The sequence below is a fragment of the Acanthopagrus latus genome, chromosome 22 (genome assembly GCF_904848185.1).
Source record: "Acanthopagrus latus isolate v.2019 chromosome 22, fAcaLat1.1, whole genome shotgun sequence".
Taxonomy (NCBI): Eukaryota; Metazoa; Chordata; class Actinopteri; order Spariformes; family Sparidae; genus Acanthopagrus; species Acanthopagrus latus.
In genome coordinates this window covers 24,916,136-24,940,345 of record NC_051060.1, presented here as the reverse complement: position 1 = coordinate 24,940,345, position 24,210 = coordinate 24,916,136, and the positions used below count along the sequence as shown (strand labels likewise).

The 24,210-nt window shown below is 43.4% G+C and overlaps 1 protein-coding gene across 3 annotated transcripts; it reads right to left on the bottom strand.

The window, feature by feature from the left end:
* On the bottom strand, positions 1 to 24,210 carry LOC119012741 (NACHT, LRR and PYD domains-containing protein 12-like). 3 transcript variants are annotated; one of them, XR_005072583.1, is made up of 13 exons: positions 24,013 to 24,210; positions 20,866 to 21,152; positions 18,237 to 20,040; positions 17,392 to 17,565; positions 13,531 to 13,704; positions 11,311 to 11,484; positions 10,238 to 10,414; positions 9,605 to 9,778; positions 6,926 to 7,099; positions 5,739 to 5,912; positions 5,308 to 5,481; positions 4,018 to 4,120; positions 1 to 873 (listed from the first exon to the last, which is right to left on the bottom strand). XR_005072583.1 is itself a non-coding variant. In XM_037086839.1 (12 exons), exons 2-12 carry the CDS (start codon positions 21,131 to 21,133, stop codon positions 4,108 to 4,110), a joined length of 3,480 nt encoding a protein of 1,159 aa, XP_036942734.1. In that variant the 5' UTR covers positions 21,134 to 21,152; positions 24,013 to 24,210; the 3' UTR covers positions 3,622 to 4,107. The 3 variants fall into 3 exon arrangements, 2 of the variants coding, with proteins under 2 accessions (XP_036942734.1, XP_036942736.1); XM_037086839.1 differs by lacking the exon at positions 1 to 873 and having other exon boundaries at positions 3,622 to 4,120; XM_037086841.1 differs by lacking the exons at positions 1 to 873; positions 24,013 to 24,210 and adding an exon at positions 22,198 to 22,475 and having other exon boundaries at positions 3,622 to 4,120.

The following is a 24,210-nucleotide window of genomic DNA, read 5'->3' as shown; positions in this document are numbered from 1 at the left end:
GATAATAGATCCTTTTATTAGACAGAACGAGTAAGAGACAAACGAGGTGTTCAATCACAGAACATCACTAAGAATATTGAAGGAAGAATAAAAAGTGAAGAGAATGAGACGGGATGAGACAGAAAATCAAGAGACGACCAAACACTCTAAATGAGTCGGTGCGGCTCGCGGAAAGGAAAACTGTCGGATGGATAAAGTTGCTTTTCTTCGCTGCTCACTGCTGACGAGGGAGAAAGAAGAGTCCGTCCTGCAGGTGGCAGCAGTCTCCACGCACGTTTCTGCAAAAGTGTTTCTGTCATTATGTTGCAACTTTAAGTTTGTTGACGATGAATTTTGTGTCTCTGGTCACAGAGCTGTTGTGTATCTGCTTAGCTTCAGGCACAGAAACACTTGCTTGATGGCCACAAACGAGGCCTGGAGATGCTCTGACATGTAAATGTACGTTACTTAAACTGCAGTCGGCCATCTGGCAGCTTGTAGCCTTGTTAGTGTTGAAAACAGGTGATACTTGGTTGGACCGGCTTCGTTTGGTCACGATATTATGGTCAAGGTGAGGGTGAGCAACACATCTTGGTTTGGATTTACACTTTGAGTTGATCCGCCTTCCTGTGAAATGTTGCTGGTTTTGGTCACCACAGGGCGTCTGCAGATGTCTGCAGACTTCTTTGAACATATCCAGCGGTGTGATCGGCCGTTTGGCTCTCAGGATTATTATATAATGCCTCCTCCTTCCCCTCCACCTCCTGATGTGAGAGGTGGCTGATAAGCATAATGTGAATGTGATAGGTCGTGTCTGGTACAAATGTCAACCTTCAACCATCTGTGGTTCGTAGAGACGTCAGCTGGTTACATCCTGTCCATCCACAGTTGCTCCTGCAAACATTTGCTCTGAGGCGACTAGTTCAGCCGAGGTTGCAAAATGTAGACAAAACATTTATTCAGTGTTTTTTTTTATAGTGCATGATGTCAAACAAATGGACCTGAAGCTCAAATAAAGGTTTTAGGGCTCAGTTCTATCTCTGTTGTGTGAGACGTGGGTACAAATCCCAGCTGGTGTTCTGGTCATCTCACTTGCGGCAAGACTGAATTTTGGTGCAACGTGAAATGAAAATTAAGTTCAGAGGTCATTGTGCCCGAGTTTGGGAGCAGGTAACACGTTGACGCCATTTATAAGTCGTCTTATAAAAACCTGCGCAGCTGCAAACATCTTGTGCAGCTCGAGTCTTTCGTCCCACCGGCAGTTTCAATCGGCTCTGTGTTTCTCTGACCAGCAAAACAGCCGTCAGTGAACACAACACCAGAGCTGTTGGAGAGACATGAGGTCTGGAGCCACGATGGGATTTTCCTTTCATCTTGGACACAAACAGAAAAAACCCAGAAAGAAACCCTGTTAGAGAAACTTATTGGATCATAAAGCTTGTGGAAGACAGGCTGATGATGTGAACGGACGGGTCGATGACTCTCTGAAGAGAAACACAACACAGGTCCGAGCAGGACCGTTCGTTTGCTGCGCTGATGATGATGACGATGTGTTGGTGAGCAGGAAAACACGGCAAGAGTCGACACGTGACGGAAATATGGTACATCCTCAGCAGACGGAATATTTGAATCTCCACGTTTCCACCTTCTGGAGTTTTAATGCTCAAAGTGAGAGGTAGGAAAGAGGAAGAGGTGAAGAAAAACAATAAATCTGCTGTGTATCATCACAGAGACTCGACTGCAGAGACATCACATCCCATTATTCCCATTATTATTATTATATAGATGACACACAGGAGGTAATAGAGGAGGAAGATGGAAGGAAAGTAAAATAGAGGAGAGAAGGACGGAAATAACAAGGGAAGGAAAGAAGGAGGGAAGAAAAGAAGGGATGCAGAAACATAGAGGTAGGAAGAAAGGAAGAGTAAAATTGAAGGAAAGAAGGAAGAAAATAACAAGGGAAAGAAGGAAGGTGGGAAGAAAGGAAGTAAGAAAGGAAGGCAGAAAAATAGAGGAAGGAAGAAAGGAAGAGTAAAATGGAAGGAAGGAAAGAAGGAAGAGGAGAGGAAGAGAGAAAGGAAATACGGAAGGAGGGAAATGTAATGAGACAAAAGAGGGAAGGAAGCAAAGAAAAGTAGCAGGTGAAGAGAAGAAAGGAAGGAAACAAAGAAAAGAGATGAAAAAGGAAGGGAAAGGAAGAACAGACTGGAGGAAAAAGGAAGGGAAGAAAAACAAAAGAAATGTGGGAAGAATGGATGAAAAGAAAAGAGGAAATGAACTAAATGTGGTGATGTAATGCTACAGGGATGATCAGAAGACTAAGATAAAGTGACTGAGAAAATAAAAGGTGGAAGAGAAGAGAAAGATTATGAAAGAAAAAACAAAGATAAAAAGAGTTAATGATGAAAGAATGAATGACAGTGAAAGGAAGAGAATGAGAACAGAGCAGTGTGACCAGCAGGCATGTTACTGAATCCACATCATCCAGGGAGACTTTTACTTTGAAAAGAGCATCAGACAGTCTTTTAACCTCTGCTTCCTCCTGGGAACTTTTATTTTGAAAGGAGATCACAGAGGGCGCAGACAGGACGCTGCTGAGGGACTTTTACACTGAAGCGAGATCAGAGCGAGAGAGCTGGTCACAGCGCTGCTGACGGGTTGATCCCAACACCAGGAAGTACAAACAGCTGCTTCCTTCACAGAAAAGGTTTGAAATGTTTGATTGCTTTGGTCTGACGCAGGGAGAATCCCTCAGGTCAGCTCAGGTGGGGTTTCCTCAGGGCTGATTTTGTCTTCTGGTCTTTTAAATATCAAATTTCCTCTGCAAATTATATTCATATAAAAACAAGGGAAGACTAACATTATTTTCTTATGACTGTGTTTCACACAATAATAAGCAGATTCTCTGGAGAACATCAGTCCCACATGCAGATAGTTTCCATCGATTTGTCGAATTTTGGTTTCAGTTGGACAAAAACATTTGCATGTAAGAGTAAAGGGGCTTTTAGGTGCATCCATCAGGGGAACAGCGTCAGTTCCCTGAGGAACATCTGTTGTAAAAGCTCATACGTGGGGGTTCTTTCATGAAGATCTTAATGGATGTTTGTGTTCCTGTGTGTGTTTTTAGGTTGAGGGACCTGTAAGCCTTTTATTAATGGAGTTTAACATCCAGCTGAAGTCACACGAGGGCTCACAGAGGACAGGAGGGGGGCTGTTAAAGAGCTTCTTACCGCTTTATTCTTTTTAATCTGAACAGATCGTCAGTGAAGCTTTGAGTCCAAAGATTTGAATGAAGGCAGCGTGTGAGTGTGTGTGTGATGTGTTCAGGTGTAACACACACACAGACACCCTGGTGGTGAACATTACTTCATGAGGACTCTGAACCAGTGAAGCAGACTGACGGCTCGCTGCTGCCACCAGCTGGTCACCAACAGAACACACTTCATGCCACTTTGACGTGGAGCTCATTACGGTGCTGCTGCCACCATGACGAGTGCTATGATCCAACAGCCCATTACTAACACCATGATGACCACAGTTATATTCTATGACACAAGATTACTAGTACCACACTGTAAACTCAAACCCATCATGACAAACTTTTCACCAACCACAAAATGATTAAAAACTGTAAACATGACATAAAAGTCAATCCTTGTATCCTCTTTTTATATTAAGTCAACAACTTTTGGATTTCTGAGATCTTCTCAGTAAAGCTTGTACACAGCCTCATTAGTTTAAGGCCAATTAAAGACAAGTATGTTTTGATATTTAAATGAGCTAAAACATTTGTGTCACTCTGCGTAACAAAGACACTAATCTGCAGTCAGACGAGGATCATGTGACACGCTGGTCTTTGTGTCAGGCGAACTATAACTCTCATGTTGCTCTGGAAAGTTTTGTGTCGTAACTGTTTGCAAAAAAAATCTTTGAGCAGAGTGAACAAATCTGGATACTGAAAAACTTTTTGTTGATTGGTCCATCAGTTACTGCTGGATGAAGCTCTCCTCTCCGCCCAGTCAGAGCCTCTCCACCCACCAGCTGATGGTGCTGCTTCAGCCTCTCTGGATCATCAGGACACAGCTGATCCTCTCAACACCTCCACCTATCTCACCACTCTGACGGAGATCACCACCACCAGCTGATGAGAGAATCAGAGAGAGCAGAGGTGATACATCAGTGTTTCCAGAGACTCCCTCCATCAGCTGTCAGTCAGCGATATGAAGACCAGCAAGACTTCAGTCCTGTTCAGACCACAAGTGGAGCGGCTGTGTAGCGTAGCCAGCTTCCTTTCAGCTTCATGTTAACGTGTTGGAGTGAAGCTCACAGGTTTACTCTGCAGGTTTCACTGAAGTACACAGTGAAATAAACTGCTCATGAGTGCAGAAACACTTTAATGATGATTCACTGCTGTTAAAAACAAGAGTCTCAGTCACACCTGAATATTTAATCTACTTTGAAATATTACTAATATGTACATATGAAGTCTGTTCTAAAAATATGTGGATAAAACAAAAGACAGATGGACAGATAAATATTTGATGGTAAAGCCCCTACATGTTTATACAAAGACTGAACAGTCAACATCAGCTGTGGTTACTGGACTTGCAGGCTTCAGTCAGGCTGATCTGTACGGTGGCCCTGAAGGTCGAAACACAACCACACTTCAGATTATGGAAAAGGTGGGATGGCGTCCTTGTTTGTTATTGGACAGAACCTGAGGCTCTGGTGACAGTTTTATGTCTTGTGGAATGTTGTTGTGTTTTGACCTTCAGGGCCACTGTAGACCTGAGAGCTGTGACACAGACGGACTGATCACTTGTTCAGTGTTGAAATGAGAGAGATTTGATGCTACAACAGTTTGATTGATGAAGACCACTGTCTCTACACATCCTGTAATGTTGTCAGCTGTTATCCAGCTTTACTTCCTGTAGACATGAACACAACAACAACAGTCGTCTTCACTTCAACTCAAACACACGATCACAACAAGCATCTGGCTTGTCTAATTTGACGGACTGTTCCTCTCTATCTCTTTCTGTGCAACCCTGAAGCCTGTCACCGTTCTCTCAGAGCTTCACTGTTTAAAGCAGGAAATGCTGGATCTTTACTTTGATAATGACTGTGTTGATTACAATACTGCTGATACCAGCACGGACTGACTACAACCCTCTACTGACCTCACAGTGTGCAGTCTACAGTTTGGACTCTCCACAAGTTCTCTCTGTCTTGCTGCATGCAGCTTTCTCAATAAAGCTAGATTGTGGTCAAACCCTGTAACTGTAAATGAATTACATTTTATAGAGACACAAAAACACATGAACTGACCTTAGAGTCTCCAGTCGACAGTTTGGACTCTCCACAAGTTCAGACAGCAGCTTCACTCCTGAATCCTGCAGGGTGTTCGCCCTCAGCTCCAGCTTTCTAAGATGGGAGGGGTTGGACTTAAGAGCTGAGGCCAGAGAAGCACAGCTGATCTCTGACAAACTGCAGGCCTCCAATCTGAATAAAGAATAAATGTTGTAACTTCACAATTTAAATATTCAGTCAGTATAAACGTCACAAAGCTTCATTAAAAATGCTGCTCCACGTTGCTCTGCCACAGTCAATGAACTAAACCACAGAAGAAGAAAACAGATCTTGGCACTAAGATGCTCAGTGTGGATCAGTATAATATCAACCTGATGTCTGCAGTATAGTGTCAACACAACTTTGACATCATATTAATCTGAGCACAGAAGGAAAAAATGGTGTCTGACCTCAGAGTCTCCAGTTGACAGTTTGGACTCTCCAGTCCAGAACACAGCAGCTTCACTCCTGAATCCAGCAGCTTGTTGAGACTCAGCTCCAGGTCTCTGAGGTGGGAGGGGTTGGACTTCAGAGCTGAGGCCAGAGAAGCACAACTGATCTCTGACAACCTGCAGCTCAACAATCTGAATAAAGAATAAATGATGGAAGTTTAAAAGACAATGTTCCTGCTTGAGATCATTCAGTGTTTAATCTGTTCAAAGTTTTTCAGTGAACTGGCATCCCCTGCCTCGGCTTCAGATTCATCAACAGCCAACGCTACCATCCCCAAGAGCGGTGAGCAAAGTATAGCAAATATTTTCCATGCCCCGCTGGCAAACAGTTCCACTTGTTCAACGACAGTAACCGAGGCTACAGAGTTCTTTATTTGTGAAGATATCCAGCCTTAGATAGTTCTTACTGTCCTGACTGTTATTGTGACAGTGAGGCTGATGTTTGTTTACAGCAGCATGTGACCGCTAATACTAGTTTATTTTCTATGTGTGCCCAGTTACATAAGACCTCATTGTGAAAGGTTCATTTATTGTTATTGATCATAATATAAAAATTGGTTTGTGATACTCACTGGTGAGTTAGCCTACAGGTTGCTTTACAAGTGTTTTAGTTTTTCATTTTGGACTTAACTGGTCCTGATGATCTGGAGATTCTTAATCACAGAATGAATCCTTAATTCAGTGAGCCAGGTATATTCAAAGTGCACAGTACTGTAAACTTGAAACAGAGAACACTTTATAGGATCTTTGAAAAAAAGATCAGTTTGTGAAAGATCTGAATTTTAGTCAATTAATAAATAATCAAACTCATTGACTTGTGTAGCATCATTCATTTGCATTGTCCAATCCCATCATGTCACATCAACTCGCTCTGTGTTGAATCACACTGCATCGTGATTGAGGTGCGAGTCGTATCATATCATCTGTAATGCATTGGATCATTGACAGTGTATCCAGATGTGTATATGTACCAGAGATGCACAACTGTATTTCCCAAGTAAAGTTAGTTTCCGTGTTGTGATGAACAAACACGTGTGTGCTGTGTGTAGAGAATGTGTGGTCGAGCAAAAGAGAGAGAGCGAAACATTTAAATTAATTTAAAAATATATTACATTTTATAGATACACTGAAACACATGTACTAACCCCAGAGTCTCCAGTCGGCAATTTGGACTCTCCAGTCCAGCAGAGAGAAATTTCACACCTGAATCCAGCAGATCATTGTAACTCAGGTCCAGCTCTCTCAGATGGGAGGGGTTGGACTTCAGAGCTGAGGCCAGAGAAGCACAGCTGATATCTGACAAACTGCATTCCACCAATCTGAATAAAGAATAAATAATGTAAGTTTAAAAGACAATGTTCCTGCTTGGAATCATTCAGTGTTTAATAATCTGTTCAGAGCTGAAGAAGGTTTACAATGTAGATGTTTAGAAAATGTAACTCCAAACACCTGAACCCAACAGGATGTAGGTTCAACACTGTCAAATACACAAAGTGACACAGGGCTCTCATTAATATTAATGACAACGTGCTGCTGCTTCAATAAAGTCGTAGTGATGTGACCACTTAAACTCTGCAGCTCCACCAGAGGCTCCATCTATACAAATTCATGTTGTGCGGCCAAATAAAAACCCACAGAAACTGATTCAACATTTGATTCTACTATTTAAAGCTCCTGTTATTAACATAGTTGAATTTTGAGTCTCGTTCCTGACTCATCAAATTCTGACGCTTTGGGGTTGTAGGTTGGGTCAGCCGCCATCCCAAAGCATCAGAATTTGATGAGACTCAAAAATCAACCCTCTCACCAACAGCTTTAACATAAAAGTCATCCTGAGTTAAAGTTTTTCAGTCAGTTTAGACGTCACATATCATCATAAAGGTTTGTAACAAACACATTTGTTGTTGTCTGACAGAGAAGAAAACACAACGTTTGTGTTTTTATTTTTAGAGGCAAGAAATAAAAGTGCAAATCAATAATGAAGAGGCTGATAGAGAATAAAACAGTGCTGAAGATTTGATGTTATAATAGATATGTTTTAAATAGGATGCAGAACAAGATGCTCAGTGTGAATTAGGACAGAATCTATGAGGTCAAATCCCCTTCAGAACTGATGAAATGAACACTAAGGTTTAAACAGTTTGGAATAATGTTTTTAAAGTATTAACCATGGTTTAAAATAAATATTCAAATTAGGGCTGTCAAAGTTAACACGTTGACAATGCGTTAACGCAACATCCTCTTAATGCCGTTGATTATTTAAACGCGCGATTAACGCTCAGTATTTTTTTTTTAAAGAAATGCACATTGTATGATTTACAGCCGTCAGTGGCACCTGTAGTCTTGATCCAGAGGGTGGCAGGAGAATAAGAAAGGGAATCAGAAGAAGAAGAAGCAGGGTTGGCAGTTCGGGAAAAACACGATGGACTGAAAAGTGAAAGCGAAAGGAAATGGAGAAAGGACTTATGAACGGTAAATTCACTTTCAAAATTGCCAGATGGTTTGGTCGATAGGACAAAAGTTATCTGCACATACTGTCGACATGAAAGGAGTTACCATTGAAATATGTCAAGTCTCAAATATCATTTGCAAGCCAAACACATGGCAGATGCAAAGAGCCCAACACCCTCCCAGCCAAAAGCAGACATCACTGTGTTTTGATCCCATTTAGGGTAAGAGGATATTTTTTGAGCCTTTTATTTTCCTGCATGATTTGAAGTGTTGAATAAACATTTTCATAAAGCAAGCATATTTGTCTAACCCCAATCCTTTCTTATGTTGTTACAAGTATTAAGAACATGAAAAAAATAAATTAAGGTACAAGGGAAAAAATGTGCCAAAGAAATGTGATTAATTTGCGATTAATCGCAAGTTAACAATGGACAAAATGAGATTGATTGCGATTAAAAAATTTCATCATTTGACAGCCCCAATTCAAATGATTTAAACATGTGAGAACAACAACAGTATGTGTGAAATAATTGTGTCACACCTATAATTTATCAGCAGTGTAATATTTTCATTGTTATTAAAGTTTGTCTTCAGATTTTCACACATTCTACACGTGCAGTGTGTCCAATCAGAGATTACACTACACTCATGTGTCTTTTGTCCAACGTGACTTAAACATCATCCAACCTCCTTTTTTCAAAGATTCAACACTTTCTTCTCAGAGATTTAAATCGTTGCGGGGTGCCACACTTTTCTGATGTCACATCAAGGGGTCTGTGTCCAACAATTTGTGTCACTTTACAAACCTGACACACAAACATTAACACCTTCTTCACTCTGTGATTGGTGAGCTGAATGGAGGTGAGATAGAGTCCAGGTTTCAACTTCTCTCTCAGCTCTTTTTTCCACAGCTATTTCTGTCACTTTGAAATATGAACTGAGTGAAACATGAACAATGGCTTCCAGGAGAGAACATGTGAGAAGTTACCTCCATATTTAAACCATTGTTGAGGCTCCAGCAGCTCTTCACTCCACCTTTGGCTGTCTGAAACAGCTAACACTTTTAGCTTCACTGATGCACACTGATCCCATGCTAAAAGGTGGAGTTAACATAGTGCAGACCACTGATTGGTCAGTGGGAACAGCCAGAGTCATCTCGTCCTCCACGCTCTGAAGTAACATGTCACTTTCTACCTTTTCAGCAGTCCTCTGTCTCGCTGCCTGCAGCCTTTCTCAAGTAAAGCTAGTTTCCTTGTTGTGATGAACAACCACACGTGTGCTGTGTGTAGAGGATGTGTGGTAGAGCAAAAGAGATACAGCGAAAACTGTAAATTAATTAAATTTTATAGATACACAGAAACACATGAACTGACCTCAGAGTCTCTAGTCGACAGTTTGTACTCTCCAGTCCAGCAGAAAGAAGCTTCACTCCTGAATCCTGTAGCTTGTTGACACTCAGGTGCAAATGTCTCAGATGGGAGAGGTTGGACTTCAGAACTGAGGCCAGAGAAGCACAGCTGATCTCTGACAAACTGCAGTTCTCCAAACTGGATATGGAATAAATGTTGTAACTTCACAATTTAAATATTCAGTCAGTATAAACATCACAAAGCTTAATTAAAATGTCGTAAAAATACAATTCTGAATATATTTGTTATTGTCTGATAGTTAAAATAGAGATTACTCAACTTTTCATTGTAATATGTATCTTTCTCATTACTTAAAAAATCATTTCAAAAGAACATGATTTGGAATCTAAGATAAAAATCAATAGTTGAGGATGTTCAGAGTGAATTACTCATATTTTTATATGAAGGTTTTAAATGTGCAGTTCAACACTGCTCTGCTACAGTCAATGGTCTAAACCACAGAAGAAGAAAACAGACTTTAGTATTAGGATGTTCAGTGTGGATCAGTATAGTATCAGCATGATGACTGCAGTTTGGTGTCAACACAACTTTCACATCATATTAATTTGAGCACAGAAGGAAAAAATGGTGTCTGACCTCAGAGTCTCCAGTTGACAATTTGGACTCTCGAGTCCAGAACACAGCAGCTTCACTCCTGAATCCTGCAGCTTGTAGTTAAAACTCAGCTCCAGCTCTCTCAGGTGGCAGGAGTTGGACTTCAGAGCTGAGACCAGAGAAGCACAGCTGATCTCTGACAAACTGCAGCAAAACAATCTGAATAAAGAATAAATAATGTATGTTTAAAAGACAATGTTCCTGCTTGAAATCATTCAGTGTTTAATAATCTGTTCAGAGCTGAAGAAGGTTTACAATGTAGATGTTTAGAAAATGTAACTCCAATCACCTGAACCCAACAGGATGCAGGTTCAACACTGTCAAGTACACAAAGTGAAACAGAGCTCTCATTAAAATTAATGCCAACTTGCTGCTGCTGCAATAAAGATGTAGTGATGTCACCTCTTAAACTCTGCAGCTCCACCAGAGGCTCCATCTATACAAACTCATGTTGTGCAACCAAATAAAAACCCACAGAAACTGATGGAAAATTTGACTCTACTATTTAAAGCTCCTGTTATTAACATAGTTCTAATTTAAGTCTAGTTCCCGACTCGTCAACGAGACTCAAAAATAAACTCTCTCACCAACAGGAGCTTTAAGATAAAAATCATCATGAGTTGAAGTTGTTGAGTCAGTACTGACGGCACATATCATCATAAAGGTTTGGAACAAACACACGTTTGTTGTTGTCTGACAGAGAGTAAAACACAATGTCTGTGTTGTTATTTTCAAAGCAAGAAGGAAAAGTGCAAATCCATGATGAAGACGTTTATAGAGAATAAAAGGTGGAGTTAACATAGTGCAGACCACTGATTGGTCAGTGGGAACAGCCAGAGTCGTCTCGTCCTCCACGCTCTGAAGTAACATTTCACTTTCTACCTTTTCAGCAGTCCTCTGTCTCGCTGCCTGCAGCCTCTCATGTAAAGCTAGTTTCCTTATTGTGATGAACAACCGTGTGTGTGCTGTGTGAAGAGAATGTGTGGTTGAGCAAAAGAGAGGCAGCAAAAAATGTAAACTAATAAAATGTTGTAGATACACAGACATGAACTGACCTCAGAATCTTCAGTCGACAGTTTGGACTCTCCAGTCCAGCAGAGAGAAGCTTCACTCCTGAATCCTGCAGCCCGTTGTGAGTCAGCTGCAGCTCTCTCAATTTGGAGTGGTTGGACTTCAGAGCTGAGGCCAGAGAAGCACAGCTGCTCTCTGACAAACCGCAGTTCCACAATCTGAATAAAGAAGAAATGATGTAAGTTTAAAAGACAATGTTCCTGTGTGAAATCATTCAGTGTTTGATAATCTCTTCAGAGCTGAAGAAGGTTTAGAATGTAGACAAAAATGAAACTCCAAACACCTGAACCTGAACAGGATGCAGGTTCAGCACTGTCAAATACACAAAGCGAAACAGAGCCGTCACATATATTAATGACAACCTGGTGAGCGTCAGCCAAGGGGTGGGGGGCATAGACGGATGGACGCTCGTTATGCCGACGGACAGACGCTCATCACCATCAGGGGGGTGCGAGAACACCGTGGCACAACTCGGCAGTCCACAAACACCCGCTATAAAGCAGCTAACAATGAAAATGAGTATAGTGGTGCTGAGCGAGCAGTATAGTGGCACAGCGCCCTTGTTTCACCATCTGGGGAGAACCCTGCTTATGTTGTACAGCCAAATTACAACCCACAGAAACTGATTGAACATTTGATTCTAGTATATAAAGCTCCTATTATTAACACTAGTGCATTGCCCATAGGAAGTGTGCATTTCTATAGAAAAGTGGGAGGTTAAGTAGCTTTTTCATGGATGGTGGGAACCCTAACCCTAACCCTAACCCTGGGACTTTTGATTTTACCATTAAATTTCACCGTATAAACTATTTGCCTTGCCTTGTTTGGTTTCATTATTTTCAGCACAACCTCACGTGTGGCTGTACAGTTATTATTTCATTTTGACATACTGTATTAACACAATGGACCTAAAATCACAAAAAACATAAAAACTCAGTAGGAAAAAGTTTTGATTTTTTTTACTGTGAAAACCACAAATATGTTTAACGAACCATTTTTTATTACTTATAATGCAAATATAAATTGTTTGCTAAATTTGAGTTTTTGAAATTTACAAAGTTATATGTAACTATTTACATTTAAATGCAGGCAATGCCTCAGGCTCATGTCTCTCTCAGCTCCTCCCTGCCAGCTCATCATTCAGCCATCGCCTCATTGTTTTGACTCACAAAACAAAAAAACAACTACACTACACACTAAACACACTACACCAAACACTACATCACACACTAACTATACACTCCAAACACGCATTAAGACACCAATCTTTCAACTCACAAAACTCGCTGTCTCTGTCACCGTCACTGCTGCTGTCAGTCATACACTGCCATCCCTCCCACAACCACTCTTGTTTCCCAGCAACCAAATCACGTGGTTTGCCATATGATTTTGTGATTGGTTGGTTGTCATTTCATGACAAAAGGCCGTTTTTACCATTTCTTCCTGCACCAGACACAAAGCATACATGACAGCAATATTCGGGAATAAGCATGGTATTTATCCTAAGTCCAATTTTGGACATGACGGCGCATCCGCCGAGTCAGGAGGTGGGGGTGGGCTAGCAGCTAGTTACACACGAACATCCTCACATTCCGATTCCAGTTTATCGTCCTCACGTATCCGAATCTCCTCAGACCCAAACGGACATGGTCTGGACTTGTTTAGTCTCATTAATCCACAACAGTCATTTTAGATGCACAGAATGGGGCCGAACCGCCGGCAAAATCCTGGTCCAGCTCACGCCGCTGCAGGTATAAATCCGCTTGTTGTGGAAGTGGGCTCTGCAGTGATTGGCTCTGGTGCGCACATGGCTATGGTGGCTATGGTTGACAATGCTGACAGAGAAGAAAACACAATGTTTGTGTTGTTATTTTCAATGCAAGAAGGAAAAGTGCAAATCGATAATAAAGACGTCTATATATAATAAAAGTTGGAGTTAACGCATTCCAGACCACTGATTGGTCAGTGGGAACAGCCAGAGTCATTTTGTCCTCTACGCTCTGAATTAACATTTCACTTTCTACCATTTTTCAGCGTCCTCTGGCTCACTGCCTGCAGCCTCTCATGTAAAGCTAGTTTCCTTGCTGTGATGAACAACCACATGTGTGTGCTGTGTATAGAGACTGTGTGGTTGAGCAAAACACAGAGAGCGAAAAATGTAAACTAATAAAATGTTGTAGATACACTGAAACACATGAACTGACCTCAGAGTCTCCAGTCGACAGTTTGGACTCTCCAGTCCAGCACAGAGAAGCTTCACTCCTGAATCCTGCAGCTCGTTCTGACTTAGCTCCAGCTCTGTCAGATGGGAGGAGTTGGACTTCAGAGCTGAGGCCAGAGAAGCACAGCTGATCTCTGACAAACTGCATTCGATCAATCTGAATAAAGAATAAATAATGTATGTTTAAAAGACAATGTTCCTGCTTGAAGTCATTCCGTGTTTAATAATCTGTTCAGAGCTGAAGAAGGTTTACAATGTAGATGTTTAGAAAATGAAACTCCAAACACCTGAACCCAACAGGATGCAGGTTCAACACTGTCAAATACACAAAGCGAAATAGAGCCCTTATTAATATTAATGACAATGTGCTGCTGCTTCATTTAAGACGTAGTGATGTCACAGTGCTTTGTGATTTGGGTGGTGGTCATAGGCGGGGGCCCCAACGACCAAATTCCCAGACGATGACTCTGGCCATGGAGACATGGAATGTCACCTCGCTGGAGGGGAAAGAGCCTGAGCTAGTGCGGGAGGTTGAGCGGTACCGGCTACAGATAGTTGTGCTCACCTCCACTCACTGGGCTCTGGAACCCAACTCCTTGAGAGAGGCTGGACTCTCTTCTCTGAGGTTGCCCGCAGTTAGATGCGACAATGTGTGGGCTTGCTCATAGCTCCCCAGCTCAACCGCCATGTGTTGGAGTTCATCCCGGTGAATGAGAGGGTCGTTTCCATGTGCCTTTGGGTCAGGGATAGGTCTCTTATTGTTGTTTTGGCTTATGGGCCGAACAGCAGTATAGAGTCCCCGCCCTTCTCAGAGGCCCTGGGAGGGGTAGTGGAAAGTGCTCCAACCAGGGACTCTGGACGCTGTACTACTGGGGGACTTTAACGCTCATGTGGGCAGTGACAGGGTTACCTGGAGGGGTCTGATTGGGAGGAATGGCCTCCCCGATCTGAACCCAAGTGGTGTTCTGTTGCGGGACTTCTGTGCTAGTCATAGTCTGTCTATAAAGAACACAATGTTCAAGCATACGGGTGTCCATCAGTGCACGTGGCACCAGGACACCCTAGGCCGGAGGTCAATACTACTTTTACTACTTTGTAGTCATGTCATCTGACCTCCGTCCGTATGTCATGGACACGGGTAAAGAGAGGGGCTGAGTTGTCAACTGATCACCACCTGGTGGTGAGTTGGATCCACTGGCAGGGAGGAAGCTGGACATACTTGACTGACCCAAAAGCATTGTAAGGGTCTGCTGGGAATGTTTGGCGGAACCCTCTGTCGGGGAGGTCTTCAACTCCCTCCTCCGGGAGAGCTTTGACCAGATCCTGAGGGAGGCTGGGGACATTGAGGCCGCTGACAGGTACCGACAGGCCAAGCGTGCGGCAACGCCGGCGGTCACCAAAGCAAAGACTTGGGTCTGGGAAAAGTCCAGGGAGGCCATGGAGGAGGACTACCGGTCAGCCATGATGAAATTCTGGCAAACCATCCAGTGCCTCAACACTGTTTACAGTGGAGGTGGGGAGCTGTTGATCTCGACTAGGGATATTGTCGGGTGGTGGAAGGAATACTTCGAGGATCTCCTCAAGACGCCTTCCATAAAGGAAGCAGAGGCTCTATACCCTCCACAGGGTGCTCGAGGGTTCATGGGAGTTAGCCCAACCAGTCCGCACGTGATTTGTGGACTTGGACCGCGTCCCCCGTGGCATTCTGTGGGAAGTGCTTCGGGAGTATGGGGTCGGAGGCCCTTTGCTAAGGGCTGTACGGTCCCTGTACGACCGGAGCAGGAGCTTGGTTCGCATTGCCAGAATTAAGTCAGACCTGTTCCTGGTTCATGTTAGACTACGGCAGGGCTGCCCTTTGTCACCGGTTCTGTTCATTATTTTTATGGACAGAATTTCTAGGCGCAGCCACGGGCCGAAGAGGGTCTCGTTCGAGAGCCAGTGGCTCTGATCTCTGCTTTTAGCAGATGATGTTGTTGTGATGTTGTTGGGTCCTTCAAGCCAGGACTTTGCAGCTGAGTGTGAAGCAGTTGGGATGAGAATCAGCACATCCAAGTCCGAGGCCACAGTTCTCGACCAGTGGTTTGCTTGAACTCCTGCCTCAAGTGGAGGAGTTTAAGTATCTTGGGGTCTTGTTCACGAGTGAGGGAAGGATGGAGCGTGAGATTGACAGACGGATCGGTGCGGATCAAAGCTCTCGATTTACCGGTAAATCTACGCTCCTACCCTCACTCATGGTCATGAACTTTGGGTCGTGACCGAAAGAATAATATACCGGATACAAGCAGCCAAAATGAGTTTCCTCTGCAGGGTGGTGGGGCGCTCCCTTAGAGATAGGGTGAGGAGCTCGGTCACCCAGGAGGAGTTTGGCGTAGAGCCGCTGCTCCTCCACATCGAGAGGAGTCAGCTGAGGTGGCTTGGTCACCTGTATCAGATGCCCCCTGGACACCTTCCTCGGGAGGTGTTCCTGGCATGCCCCACCGGGAGGAGGCCCAGAGGGAGACCCAGGACACGCTGGAGTGACTATGTCGCTCAGCTGGCCTGGGAAAGCCTTGATATCCTCCCGGAAGAGCTAAAGGGAGTGTCCAGGGAGAGGGAAGTCTGGGTGTCCCTGATCAGACATCTACCCCCGTGACCCGGCCCCAGGTAAGTGGAAGAAGATGGAGGAATGGAGAAACTGATTGAACATTTGATTCCACTATTTAAAGCTCCTGTTATTAACATAGTTGAACTTTGAGTCTCGTTCCAGACGAGTTTTCCCCTTCTGCAATTCTCTGCCATTTCTCTGTTGGCAATTAACCCACCCGCTACCCCTTCAGCTCCGAGGAGTGAACATTGACAGTGAATAATAACAAAACACGGTTAAAGGAACATTGCACCAAATTCATTGATTTGACATGTTAAATTTTCATTTTGAACAAGGCCAGTAGAAAACCACATTTTGGGTTCACTGTGAATTACTGTGGATGGATACATTTATTTTTTATGGTTATAAAAATTTTAAGTTAATTCATTGGGACTGTAAGGGAGGTATAGAACTGAGGCTGATTCTTTAATGTGATAACAGCATCCAAGATGGTGTGTCAGTCAGGACACAAGGAGGAAAGGAAACCGGCATCTATTCAAGGTGGTGGGGCTTTATTTTGACATTCAGAGGGTCGCACACACACAGGTGTACACAGTTCTGAAATAAGAACAAATAATAATAATATTATTATTTCCACCTTGTTAATTTCTTGTATGTCTTTCACCTTAACAATAAACATATATTACACCATTATCTGCTGTGTATGCATCCAGATTTATCCCCAAATGACATATTAAGATATGCTTGCTAAGCGAGGGATACAGAAACAAGCGCTCATAGACGGTGCAGACGTCGGCTCTCAACAAGCAGTTAAGGACTAGAGCAACATTAAGCTACACATGAACATCTTTACAGCTGTAGGAAATCACACTGTATCTTTAACAAGGTGAGGATAACAGACCTGACAGCAAGAAACGCAAACGTTTTACAGGTTAATGAAGCAACAACATACTACGACATGAGCGATACTCATGTTTGTTCATTCACTTAAACCTAAAGTGTCAATACAAGCACATCTCCAAAACACATGTCAAAACACAGGTAAGTCTCCCGTCTTAGATTTCTCAGGTGTGTGTGTGTGTGTGTGTGTGTGATATAAATATACAACTAGGAGTCAAACTGTTCAGACTGTGAAACTTTAAACTGAGTTGTTGTGAGTTGAGCGCAGACGAACCCAAAAAACAAGTGAAGTGAAGGAAATTTAAAACTTCTGTTCTGGATTTAAATTTCATAGATCGACACAGAAACACATGAACCGACCTCAGAGTCTCCAGTCGACAGTTTGGACTCTCCAGTCCAGCGCAGAGAAGCTTCACTCCTGAATCCTGCAGGTCGTTGTCTATCAGCTCCAGCTCACTCAGATGGGAGGGGTTGGACTTCAGAGCTGAGGCCAAGACTTCACAGTGACTCTCTGAGAGTCCACAGTCAATAAATCTGTGATGACAGATAATAGAACATTAAAACAATAAAATGTGACACTTTCATGTGAAAACACATTCATACATTTTGCTTAACAAAGCTCAGGTCGTCAGCTGGTCAGCCTGAGCTGGTCAGTCATTGATCACAAGGTTTGTAGTTTGAAACTTCAGCTCCTTCTGTCCACAAGGCCCCAGACTTTCCCTGCCTGAGGAGATCAGCCAGGCCGAATTGGGGGCCCCATTTTCTATCACCCCCCAAAACCCACTTGAATAAAGCTGCTGTGTAAATACTTATCTACATGTTTGATTTTGGTTTGTTTTATTCATTCTGTCATCTTTATATTTATATTTATAACTGTCAGGGTAAAACTAGCTTTTTCTTGAGACTCATAGTAGTAGTAGTATAATTAGTACTAAAGATTGAGTTATTATCATTTGATGGTACTAATTTGTCTCAGGTGGAGTTCACCTGGCTGAAGTACATGTGTTGGAAAGTAGACGACTACATGTCATTTCATCTCTGAGCTTGGTGATGATAATTGATCCAATCAGCAGGTTTCATACTTGTTCAGGAAAACATGTATTGTGTTGAGGTTTTATATCATGCATGTGTGTAAAGTGTTTTTCTTTAATACTGAAGGCTTCAGGTTTAGCAGGATTTTAAATATTAATCATATCTGGACTTACCTTGCCTTTCTACAGTTCCTCACAGCTGGAATTAGTCTCTGTTTTCCCTGGTCGGATATGTTGTATTTCTTTGTGTTCAACTTATCCAGAACCTCCTCTGACATCTGCAGCATGTAGGCCAGAGCTGAGCAGTCGAACACAGAGAGTTTCTTCTCTGATCTGTTCTCTGACTTCAGAAACTTTTGGATCTCCTGATGAACTGAGTGGTCATTCATCTCTGTCAGACAGTGGAAGATGCTGATGGTTCTGTCAGGAGAGATCTCATCACTGTTCATCTCCTTCAGGTTGTTGATGGCTCTCTGGATGATTTCTGGACTGTTGTCTGTCTGACCCAGCAGGCCTGCTAAGACTCCCTGGTTGGACTGCAGAGAGAGGCCATGAAGGAAGCGAACAAACAGGTCAAGGAGGCCATTTTTACTTTTGAGGGATTTCTGCATGGCACTCCTTAGGAAATTTTCTAGGGATGAGGGACTCGATCCTCCCAGGAAGTCCTTCACCACCTCTGTGTTGCTGTTGGTGAAACAGTGGAACATGTAGACTGCAGCCAGAAACTCCTGAACACTCAGATGAACAAAGCAGTAGACTGTTTTCTGGAAGATCACACTCTCTCTTCTGAAGATCTCTGTACAAACTCCTGAGTACACCGAGGCCTCTGTGACATTAAGACCACAGCGCTCCAGGTCTTCTTGGTAGAACATGATGTTTCCTGTCTCCAGATGTTCAAACGCCAGCCTCCCCAGCTTCAGAAGAACTTCCCTGTCAGCCTCCGTCAGCTCCTGTGGACTCGTCTCACGTCCCTCATCGTACTTCTGCTTCTTCCTCTTTGTCTGAACCAGCAGGAAGTGTGAGTACATGTCAGTCAGGGTCTTGGGCAGCTCTCCTCTCTGGTCTGTAGTCAACATGTGGTCCAGAACTGTAGCAGTGATCCAGCAGAAGACTGGGATCAGACACATGATGTGGAGGCTCCTGGAGGTCTTGATGTGTGAGATGATTCTGCTGGACAGATCTTCATCCCTGAACCTCCTCCTGAAGTACTCCTCCTTCTGGACGTCAGTGAAGCCTCGCACTTCTGTTACCCTGTCGACACATGAAGGAGGGATCTGATTGGCTGCTGCAGGTCGGGAAGTGATCCAGACGAGAGCCGAGGGAAGCAGCTTCCCCTGGATGAGGTTTGTCAGCAGCACGCTGACTGATGACTCCTGTGTGACATCAGACACGACCTCATGGTTGTTGAAATCCAGTGAAAGTCTGCTTTCATCCAGGCCGTCAAAGATGAAGAGAAGTTTACAGTCAGCGAGCTTCTCTGCTGTCACCTTCTGTAATGTTGGATGGAAAACATGGAGCAGCCTGAGAAGACTGTACTGCTCATCTCTGATCAGGTTCAGCTCCCTGAACGACAGCAGAACCAGCAGACTGACATCTTGGTTTTCGGAGCCCTCTGCCCAGTCCAGAGTGAACTTCAGCACTGAGAAGGTTTTTCCAGCTCCAGCGACGCCGTTGGTCAGAACCACTCTGATGCGTCTCTCTTGGTCAGGTGAGGCTTTAAAGATGTTGCAGCACCTGATTGGGGTTTCACTGAGTTTCTTCTTCTCTGAATCTGTCTCAAGCTGCCTCACCTCATGTTGGGTATCAGCCTCTTCACTCTGTCCCTCTGTGATGTAGAGCTCAGTGTAGATCTTGTTAAGGAGGGTTTTACTTCCAGTATCATCACTTCCTGTTTCATCACTTCCTTCAGTCACACGTTCATATCTCCTCCTAAGACTGATCATATGTTCATGGAAAACCTCCTGCAGACCAACATTCACTGAAAGGAGAGAAATAAGTGTGAGACAAAAAATACAATGTGACAATCGGCAGTCAGTGGTCTTTTTATTACAAATGAAAAACCATGAGTATAAGAATATGATTGTTGCTTCCATTTTCTTTCTTTCCACCTCTGTTGTCGGGGGCATTCGCCCCTGGCAGGGTCTAATTAGCCCTGGAGGAGGGGCCAGACTGAGGGCGATTCAAAGAACCTCTATGAATAAGCCACAAAGGTGCTGCAGCACCTGAATCGAGAAAGAGAAGTCAGGACACCTTTCTGGAGCTAAACCTGGGAGTGGAGGTCGCTGGTGGATATCTGGTGGCTGGTCTTTGACTACATGGAGACGCCACCCTGTGGGCTGACTACCAGCAGGGACAGGCGTTGAGGTCGGGTGTGTGCCAGTTTCATGCAAAAGAAGGAAGGTGAACTGATTCCTGGCATCAGACTGGTCCTCAGGACAGGGAACGTCTCATCTCATGGGGGAAGGAACAGGTGCTGGTGTGGGAGGTGGGGCAGCACCAACTAGATTTGGTTGGGCTCACCTCTATGCACAGTACTGTTTCTTGAACTGAACTGCTTTGGATACATTTTTAAGCTGGTTAACGTGCTGAAACTGAGCAGCCAATTAGCTTCTGCTTTAGCCTGAAAATAGATGTTAGCAGTGCACTTCTCCTCACTGGATGTTTGTTTGGTCTCTTGTTCAATCTTTGCATACAGAGAACAAACTGCTTTCTGATTGGTTAATGTGTAACATAACAAATGCAATAAAACAACAAGTAGTGTGTTCAGACATGAACACATCAGCAGACAGATATGTAGTCTTACTTTGTACAGTGCTGGTCAGACTGGCTGTCTGCAGTCCAGCTCTTGTTCTGGATCTTTCTCCACACTGGGGACAGGAGTGTCCTGGTGAAGCAGACTGCTCCCAGTATGTTGTGATGCACCATCTGCAGAACCAGGGTCCACAGTCTGATGGTCCAGGTTCATTACTGAAGTTTGGGGGAGGATCTTCAGGCCGGTCACTGTTCATAGACGGACAGCTGGATACTGGAGACTTTGCTCTGTCCTCCTCCTCCTTCTCACAAAGACTCATATTCTGCTCTGAAGTCAGTCTGAAAAGTTAAACATTAACAAGAATCAGGAAAGTTTGTTCAAGGGTCACACAAGACAGAGAGAGCAGGAAGTAACACACATTCTCTCTCCCCTTCACACACACATTATACAGTATAATAAAAGCAGCCACAAGTCCACCTGCTCAGTTTTGTTCACACCTGTGCTTGTTTTATTAGGTTACTGGAAGTTTGAAGAGTATTATTCAGCCAATCAGGACTTTGTGTCCACAGATGAATCATGGTACGCTGCTGCCACCGCCAAGGACAAGGGCAGGCTGCAGCGTGTCATTCGGTCAGCAGAGAAGGTGATTGGCTGCAACCTCCCGTCTCTTCAGGACCTGTACACCTCCAGGACCCTGAGGCGTGCAGGAAAGATTGTTGCTGATCCCTCCCATCCCGGTCACAAACTCTTTGAGACACTCCCCTCTGGCAGGAGGCTGCGGTCCATCAGGACCAAAACCTCACGCCACAAGAACAGTTTCTTCCCGTCTGCTGTCAGCCTTATCAACAAGGCCTGAATCCCCCCTGACACTCCTCACACTCCACCTCTACCACTGACTCTACGGTCACACTGACAGCACCATAACTCTATGCGTTACATTAACGCTCACCTTGAACATCCTGTTCATTTGCACATTTTCATTTGCACATCATTCTTGTAATTGTTCACTGCCAGCCGGTCTGCTCCTTTTATCCTTTTACCCAAAAAACAGATTGTGTATATATATTTATATTGTATAGTTATATTTTCTACTTTTTAAAATAGTTTATATTGTTAATTTGTTATATTTTCTATTCTTTAAATAGTTTATATTGTTAATTTGTTATATTTTCACTTAATAGTTATTTGATGCATGCACCAATATCACCACAACAAATTCCTCGTATGTGTAACATCGTACTTGGCAATAAAGCTTTTCCTGATTCTGATTCTGAAACTGTTGACTTCACTCCAGCATTTCTTTCCTCCACAGTCCACAGGGAGAAAACTGACTCACAGAAAGTGAAGTCACAGTAAATAATCACAATGTGTTTTAACACTCACCCTGCCTCAGACTGCAGCTGTTCTCCTCCTGCACTGTCCTCTGAAAATAGAGACTGACTGAAAACTTTCACTTCCAGGATTCTTCCCTGTACTCACGCACCTGTCGTTTGCTCCTCCCCTCTCCTTAAAAAGTAGTCAGGTTATTTCATCTGTGTGTGTGTGTGTGTGTGTGTGTGTGTGTGCGCACATGTGAGTGTGTGTGTGTGAAGAAGTCCTTTACGGCTGTGGTGCATCACATGACGTGGTAACTACACAGTTTGGACACTACAGAACTACCTTGAACTACACATATGATGTCTGTTGATTTAGAAGATGATTTTACAACTTGAGAAAATCTCAAATTGTCATCAAACTAATGAAATATCAGACTGAAAATACATCATTATAAAGACTTCACAGCCAGCAGTGTCATTAGTGACATTGTCTTGTTGAACGCTCACCAAAACCTGTAACTTAAACATTGCAAAGCTGCTCCTGTAAATTAGCAACCATTTTGGTGTTGGCGGCGTGTGCTGAGTGAGACGATGTCGTTCACTGAGCACTTCAAAACAAAACTACAACTTGAAAAAGTATCTCTTGACTGACAAACATCATGTGTGATTCATGGCACAAATCAAGCTGGATCAAAAAATTATTTGTCTTTAACTTCAATGCAAAGTTTTTCCAAAATTACATCCCATGAGGGAAACTGGAAGGTGCATGGCTTCAGCCCTCTACAGAGTGGTGTAACAACCATGTATTTTGTCGGCTAAACCTGAAGTTCGGATCGCCCTGGTTCCTTCATCAACATATTGTGGGATTTGTGAATTGGATTTTAAAATATCGCCAACAAATCCCTGTGTCAAACACAAATTTATGATATTACTTACAGGTTTTGTTCATCTAGATAATCTTCACAGATGTACACAGATGTAACTGCACAGATTGTGATGTTTGAAGTGTAATTTCACTGTGTAGCAGTAAGAAGCTAATGTTAGGCTACAAACAGACGACATCACGGTCACATGACTTAACCGTCACCACCACTAAGAGTCTTACTGCACAATTACTATCCAGGTTTTCTATAAACTGATCAATGTACAAGTTGTAAAGTCAGAGTTAGAACAGTGTGGAACTAAATTAAAGACGGACTAGCGAGTAGGTGAGTCTCCGTGTTCGCTGTGAGGACGTTTAATGTCCCCGACAACCTCTGTAGTCTCATTCAGACACTTGTTAGCAACCGCTAACTGTTCTCAACACATGAAGAGCTTCAGAATTAAACTGTGGGACATTTACTTATGTATTTTATATCAAAGAACAAAAGTTAAATGACTTTATTTCAGGCATACAACTAAAAACACTTGAAAAAACTCAGAGCCGTTGAGAGGAAATCTGGACGCAGCCATGGAGAGGGAGACTCCCACCGACCGAGCCGCTAACTTCCGGTTTAGCGCCCAGCTAACTTGAATGGGGATAAAATACTTTAGTCGTGCGGCTCTTCTAGACTTTCCAAATGTTGTTGGACCGAATGGCTCAAATGCAGACAGTGAAAAGGTTGTCAAGCTGAAAAACATGTATCCACCGTTTTAGAGACGATTCTTTCACCATGATAGCAATGGGGAAAAGTATATGGGGGCCGCAATGTATCACGGGACGTTGTAATTACACAGTTTGGCCACTGTATGCTATAGACTACACCCTTCACGTCATAGACTTTACATTGTGCTGACGTCAGTGATTTCTGACATCGTTTTCTCAGATCGAAGGAATGTTTTACAAATATGAATCCGCATGGATCAAAAACTCCCAACAGAAGAAGTAATCATCTCCACTCACCAGCTCTGTGTCCGGGTGCACTTCAGCCACAGCCCGCCATGTTTACACGTCAGCTCAGTGATGGTGGAGAGGAGCAGAGGACCGAGAGGTCCATGTGAGGCTCAGCAGCGCCATTTAACCACAACAGTAAAACTTACAAAACTGGAAAAGTTCTGTCAGAAACCTGCCTGCGTGTCTTCCGGTGGCTGGGAGGGGCGG